General features: G+C 38.4%; 1 protein-coding gene across 3 annotated transcripts; it reads left to right on the forward strand.

The window, feature by feature from the left end:
* Positions 1-246: 246 nt before the first annotated feature.
* On the forward strand, positions 247-6,652 carry LOC107491913 (CDPK-related kinase 3). Of its 3 annotated transcripts, none has more exons than XM_052263410.1 (13): positions 247-915; positions 1,019-1,697; positions 2,349-2,479; positions 2,760-2,801; positions 3,073-3,181; positions 3,313-3,391; positions 3,544-3,840; positions 4,458-4,567; positions 4,846-4,953; positions 5,208-5,270; positions 5,401-5,568; positions 5,658-5,815; positions 6,381-6,652. In XM_052263410.1, exons 2-12 carry the CDS (start codon positions 1,122-1,124, stop codon positions 5,790-5,792), a joined length of 1,818 nt encoding a protein of 605 aa, XP_052119370.1. In that variant the 5' UTR covers positions 247-915; positions 1,019-1,121; the 3' UTR covers positions 5,793-5,815; positions 6,381-6,652. The 3 variants fall into 3 exon arrangements, with proteins under 3 accessions (XP_052119370.1, XP_052119371.1, XP_015968320.1); XM_052263411.1 differs by lacking the exon at positions 6,381-6,652 and adding an exon at positions 5,965-6,080; XM_016112834.3 differs by lacking the exon at positions 6,381-6,652 and having other exon boundaries at positions 248-915; positions 5,658-5,941.
* Positions 6,653-6,999: the final 347 nt, after the last annotated feature.

Below are 6,999 nucleotides of genomic sequence, written 5' to 3' on the forward strand. Positions count from 1 at the left end.
TATATTATATGTGGACTTAGTAACAGTTGATATTTTTTTTTTGTTTCCTTTTTTAATCTTTTATTGCAAGGTCAGATATTGAGCAACGAAACATTATGATTTGTAGCAGGATTTAATAGTTAGTACATAAGTTAGTGAGGTCATATATTCAGATTCCACGAATAGCGTTAGCTAGCGTGGGAGTGAATGACCATTAAGGCATTAACAAAAAACAACTACTCCTCATTGTTGCATACAATTGGCATCATCCATACCCACCCACTGTATTTATATATGTCCTTTTTTGTCAAATTTTGCGGATAAATCTATTCCATTATATTTCCTTAATTCCTTTTCTAGTTATGCATGTGTATCAAGGATTTCAATTTCTAGCATATTTCCTTTAGTTTAATTCGTTTTGTTGGTAGTAATCTTAAAGAAATTGGAGGCCTGTGAGTGTCCGAGATTATCGTAAAGTTGGATGAGAATTTTAAGTTAGTCGTACTGGTACCGACGGTGACTACTGAGAGTTGGATTGAAATGGCCGTACGTAGCAGCAGCAGGTAGATGAAGAAAGACGGGTTTCTTTTATTATGCGCCATCAAATAAAGGGAGTATAGCTATCTCAAATGAAATCCTACCATTGAAATGACAGCCATCGTGGAATCGGACGCATTCTTAATATCATCCCGTACCCTACATCTACCTTCCTTCCCAGTTCCCAAAGCCGCCACGTGTCAGAGTTCATAAAGGGCAAATCAAAAGGGTAGCTTAGCTAAATACTAGCAAAAGACAAAATAGCAACGGCCCTGATCAGGCGCAGATCTGCACTGCGAAGCTGGGGGCAATTGAATTCTCTTCACACTGAGACTCGGTGTAGCGGCTTTGTTTGTTTCTTTGCTATAAACACACACACACACTTCAACAGCACACCATGTATTTGCTTTTCACTGTTTCTGTCTTTGTCTCACTCTCTGTCTCTTTCTCTCTCTACAACCCTACCTGACTCAAATTCTCTTATTTTATCGTTTTCCCGCAGTTAGATCTCTCCGCTCCGGTGCCTAGTCGGATCCGGGCCGTCGTTTCTGGACCGGCCCATGTCCGCCCTTTGACTTGGCCCAACCCGCTGCATCCCTCTTCCCATGGGCCAGTGCTACGGCAAGCCCAATCCCACCGCCGGTAACCACCATGACGTCGACCCAGCCGCCTCAATTGAGGCCTCCGGGGAAGCATTTCGCTCGCCGCTCCCCTCCTCCGCCGCCACCAACGGCTTCCCGTCGGTGAAGAACACGCCGGCTCGCTCGTCCTCGCATGCGAGCCCATGGCCAAGCCCGTACCCTCACGGCGTGAACGCCAGCCCGTTGCCGGGGGACGGGGTGTCGCCGTCGCCGGCCAGAGGGACTACGCCGAGGAGGTTCTTTAGACGGCCGTTTCCTCCTCCGTCTCCGGCGAAGCACATAAGGGCGTCGCTGGCGAAGAGGCTGGGGCAGGGTAAGCCGAAGGAGGGGCCGATACCGGAGGATCGAGGGGCGGAGGCGGAGGCGGTGGCGGAGCAGTCTCTTGACAAGAGCTTCGGTTATGGAAAGAACTTTGGAGCTAAGTATGAGCTGGGAAACGAAGTGGGGCGAGGGCATTTTGGTCATACCTGCTCCGCCAGGGTGAAGAAGGGTGAGCTCAAAGACCAGCTTGTTGCTGTCAAAATCATTTCCAAGGCCAAGGTACTCCAATTCCTGCCCCTTTTATGTATCATCCTTCTCTTTATATCTTCTCTTATTTTGAGTCTTCTACTTACTTCTTGTCCTAGTTGATTATTTATTTGTTTCTTTGTTTGTCTTGGATGGTTGATTGTGATTACTTTGGACTCTTATGATGGCATTTGGACAATTCAGGTTGAATTTGGTCAGTCTTTGGTTGATCCATTGCCGGGAATCTATGACATTCCAGGCATTGTCTTTGTCCCCTTTCGTTCCTATTGGATATCGAACTATAGGAACTGGTTATAAAGTTACATGGAATGGAATGAAGTCTAGAACTTCCTGCCACAATGGTTTTCTGAAAATTTTAATTGTGTATCCCTTGATAAGAAAGCTATGCTGTTTTCCTTGTTGCGATTGAAACTGTTGTCGTTACTTAGATTTATTAAAACTTCTGTTCTTGTTGGACTTGCATTTGTTGCTTTTGCAATTTACAACAACAGACTTCCGTCCCATACTTTTGAAATATCTTTAGAGAATATGTCTCAAAATACATTTGTTATTTGGGTTGAATAATTTGGATTTTTATGCAACTATGCTATTTTTGCTTCATCCAGTCATAAAAGTTATGACTTATTACCACAATTAGTTGAATCAACGTGTTACTTATGGCAGATGACCACAGCAATAGCAATTGAAGATGTTCGAAGAGAGGTGAAGCTATTAAAAGCTCTATCTGGCCATAAGCATCTTGTCAAATTTTATGATGCTTACGAGGATGCCAACAACGTGTACATAGTTATGGAGTATGTATTATATCTTGTACAATCTTTCTTATGTTTTCTTTGTACATATCCTTGATTAGTGGGCTAGATTGAACTATAGATAGGAAATTGGTGCTCTTATACCCATTATTTTACTGTCAATATCTGTAGTTAATTTCTGGTTTTTCTGCTTCTACTCAACTAATATTTTGATGGTGGACATGGTAGGCTTAGTAAAAGATGATAATGTAGTAGCATGCATCTTCTAAATTTGCATCACCATATTGTGATGCTTATTGATTTTATTTCATTTTTTTATCAGATTGTGTGAAGGTGGGGAGCTTCTTGACCGGATTTTGTCAAGGTTAGTGTTTCATTATCTTTGTAACTTTTGATTTTCTAGGAGGTTGAGTCTTGGGAAAATGGTAGGATTGCTGCCTTGTGACCTAGTGGTCACAGGTCCATGTTGTGAAAATAGTCTTTACTTGTGGGGGTATGGGTTATTTTTACAATCCCCACACTGCAATCCATAACTTTAGGAGCCTCATGTACTAAGTTGACCTTCCTTGATATTTGCGGTTTTCAACTTGGTATGACCTTTTAATTTGATTGAGGAATGTTATCCTGTATTCTAGAGGGGGAAGATATACAGAGGAGGACGCAAAGGTTATAGTTTTGCAGATTCTAAGTGTAGTTGCTTTTTGTCATCTTCAAGGTGTTGTCCACCGTGACCTAAAGCCTGAGGTTTGTGCATTTAATATTTGTTCCTATTATTTGTAATGTTAACATCAAGTTTTAGAGTCTTCTTGGACTCGGTTATATAAGGATAAAACTAAATAATGTTGCTGATAACTTGTCTGCCTTAACTTTTATAGAATTTTCTCTTCACTTCAAGGAGCGTAGATGCTGATATGAAGCTTATAGATTTTGGTCTATCTGATTTCATCAGGCCAGGTAATCATTAGATTGATTCTTAACTTTAGTATTGTCCCACGTTGTCATTATCTATAAGACTACTGCGGCCTTTCGTTCATGCATCTTTAGATGTTGATACAAAGCCAATTCTCCTAAGTTTTCCTTTCATACATGTTGATATTCATGTACAGATGAACGGTTGAATGACATTGTTGGGAGTGCATATTATGTTGCACCTGAGGTCCTTCACAGGTCATATAGTCTAGAAGCAGATATATGGAGTATTGGTGTTATCACCTACATCTTACTATGTGGAAGTCGCCCTTTCTGGGCTCGAACAGAATCTGGAATTTTTCGTGCAGTGCTCAGAGCTGATCCGAACTTCGATGATCTGCCCTGGCCAACTGTGTCTTCAGAGGCTAAGGACTTTGTCAAAAGGCTCTTAAACAAGGATTACAGGAAAAGAATGACCGCTGTCCAAGCACTGAGTAAGTTTTGATACACTTTAGATCATTTATGGTTGGTTTTAGATGCTGTGTAATGTTCCTTTCTTGTTATCATGAGATTATAATTTGTGGAAATTGGCAAACCAGGAATAGGATATTTTTTGGTACATTGCACCAAAAGAAATATGCATGTTTTTGTATGTAAAGAATAAGAATTTGATATTATTACTACGATTTGAATATATACTTCAATGTTGACGGTTGTGGAATTTCACATCCAATTATATTCTTCCTCGGGAAGTGGGAAAAAAGATACAATTTTAGATAACTTTTTGTTTTTCTGGTATTTCTACATTATAGAAGTGCATTTTATGTTATGGTAGACTACCACAAGATAACTCAATCGACTATACTACATGTACACCAAAGTTAGACACCAGTATAAAATACACATTAGAATACAAATATATATTGAAAATAAATTAAACCCACACATGTATTTATACACAAATACATTGGTGGCTGATTTTAGTGGCTAATTTTGGTGTACGAATAGCATTTTTGTATCTCAGTTGATTCGTTCATAATGGTAGATCTAGAGACCTGTTCATTGCAAATCGACTCAGGAAACTAATCAATGAGCACTTCTGTAACTGCAGCTCACCCTTGGTTAAGGGATGACAGTCGTCCTATTCCATTAGATATATTAATTTATAAATTAGTGAAGTCATATCTTCATGCGACTCCGTTCAAGCGTGCAGCAGTGAAGGTATTGTTCATTTCCTCCCGTGAATAAGCATATGCTTAGATAATCTTTTTGTTCAGTTTCAGTTGGCAAATTTTTTAAAGATAAAATTGAAAAGGAAATGTTGTTTTTATTATTATATAACCTTGACAAAATTTTGTTAACTTTTTCAATTAAAAATGAAAATGGAAAAGTAAAACATGTCTGCAGTGAATTCATGTGCACTTTTTACCGAATATATATATATATATATATGTATGGGATACTAACTAATTCTTTTCCCCTTCACGTTGTTTATACAGGCCCTTTCAAAAGCCTTGACAGAGGATGAGTTAGTTTATCTTAGAGTACAATTCAGATTGTTGGAACCAAATAGAGATGGGCATGTCTCCCTTGACAATTTCAAAATGGTTATCTACTGCTATTAACTCTGCGAGTCTCGTTTTGATTGATAATGTGGAGTTATATTTGTGTGTTGTGTGTGTGTGATGATCATATGATTCAGTAATCTTGCTAGCTTCTGCATATTTTTATTTATTCCATAGATATCAACATGAACATGTACTTCGAAAGGTCGTGGTCAATTGGTCATGCATTCCTCCATCATTTCTTTAGGACTTTTTCTGTCGTTATGATTAAGTTTTTAAATTTGAAATTTATACAGGCTCTTGCTCGTCATGCCACTGATGCCATGAGGGAGTCAAGGGTTCTCGAAATCATACATGCGGTGAGCTATTCCCGTTGCTTTGGAATTATTGAGCACACAAGTTCCAAGCCATGCTATTCATTTTTAAACGTTTTGCCCAAACAGCAAGAGTGTTCCTGCTACCCTAATCCCATAATAATACTGTATGTAGATGGAACCACTTGCCCATAGGAAGATGGATTTCGAAGAATTTTGTGCCGCTGCTATTAGCACTTATCAACTGGAGGCACATGATAGGTGGGAAGATATTGCCAATACTGCTTTTGAGCATTTTGAGAGAGAAGGCAACCGTGTGATATCAGTTGAAGAGTTAGCAAGAGTAAGTGGTAGCAGTTTCTTTTCGTCATATTATTCTATTTCTTTTACCTCGGTTATTATCATTTATGCTTGTCTATGTTGTGGCTTCAGGAGTTGAATCTTGGTCCTTCAGCTTATGGCATTCTCAAAGATTGGATACGAAATACTGATGGGAAGCTCAATTTACTTGGATATACAAAATTCTTACATGGCGTGACTCTCCGGTCAAACCCAAGACACCGATGACCTTAGACCTTTGGCATATAAAGGTAGGGAGAAAAGATCTTATAGGTTTATAGGAATTTATTTTCTTCATTTTTTGTTTCTGGACAGTGTGTATAAATGAGTGTGATAGCTGATATGGTATGAGGAAAGGTTGAGTCAATATTCTGCTCTCTGCTCTCGCCCTATTTTGCAGTTTGCAGATACTATGTTTCTACGGGTTTGAGCCCGTAGCGCGCTTATTCATTTGTTTCCGAACGTTTCCAGCCAGTACAAAAAATCAAAGGATCAAAGGTGAAAATTTAAGTGCAATCGACTTCACGTGAAGTTGATAGCTGGGAGTGGTTAGATGATTTGGTTAGATGATTTGACTAATTTGACTAAATTTTCATCTAACGACTCTCGTCTATCAAATTCCAAGCAAGTTTTATCGTCCAATATGCACTACGAGGAGATCATAGCTCTGTTCTACTGCACTCTAATTAAAGGCGCCCCCATATCTTCCCTCACATACATTATTAGTGTTGCAGTCAACGTCAATAAGTCCACTCATTGCTCCTTAGTGAAAACAAAAAGTAAAATCAAATTATTTCTCCTTTGACTCTTTTGCAGACCACCATGCAGCCTGCTCAAGACTTCGATCACTACTGCTTTTCTCAGAGAATGAACTCAACTATATTCCTAACATGCTCAATAATGGGCCCAACGTTTATCAGTGTTGAAGTGGTCACAAAATTATTTTGTAAAAAAAGATATTGAAACTTAAGTCAACAAAGTAAATTACTTAAACCAACCAGATATTGAAGAAGAGATGTATATACGTCTCTTTCCTAGGACTAGGCGCTTAGGGTGAGCAGCGGGTATCCGATTACATGTCTAAATTTGAACCGAACTAATTAAATTGGTGTTGGAATCAACGGTTTATTGAGTCTAATTCGAATTAAATCAATGATCTTTGTTAGTGATTGATTTGGATATCGGTTCGAACCAACCTGTGAATTCGATCATATATTAATTAAATAATATATAGTTTAGATTATTTATATTAATGTTATATGTTTATTGTATTTGTCAAATTTTTAAGATAAAAATTTGATTTTATTATGAATTTTAAAGTTATCGGATACCCAATTATTCGAACCAAACCAATCCGTTCTTAATTAGTTTGGTTTAATTCGACTACATACACAAAAAAATGCAAATTCAAACCAAACTGAATCAATTACATTTT

The sequence above is a fragment of the Arachis duranensis genome, chromosome 6, assembly GCF_000817695.3.
Source record: "Arachis duranensis cultivar V14167 chromosome 6, aradu.V14167.gnm2.J7QH, whole genome shotgun sequence".
In the NCBI taxonomy this organism is placed as follows: Eukaryota; Viridiplantae; Streptophyta; class Magnoliopsida; order Fabales; family Fabaceae; genus Arachis; species Arachis duranensis.

What these genes read in the sequence shown, in the direction of transcription:
- LOC107491913 (XM_052263410.1), top strand. Translation starts at nt 1,122, where the DNA reads ATGGGCCAGTGCTACGGCAAGCCCAATCCCACCGCCGGTAACCACCAT. An exon ending in CTTGACCGGATTTTGTCAAG is followed by an intron (nt 2,802 to 3,072) that starts GTTAGTGTTTCA and finishes CCTGTATTCTAG; the next exon opens with AGGGGGAAGATATACAGAGG. An exon ending in ATCTGATTTCATCAGGCCAG is followed by an intron (nt 3,392 to 3,543) that starts GTAATCATTAGA and finishes ATTCATGTACAG; the next exon opens with ATGAACGGTTGAATGACATT.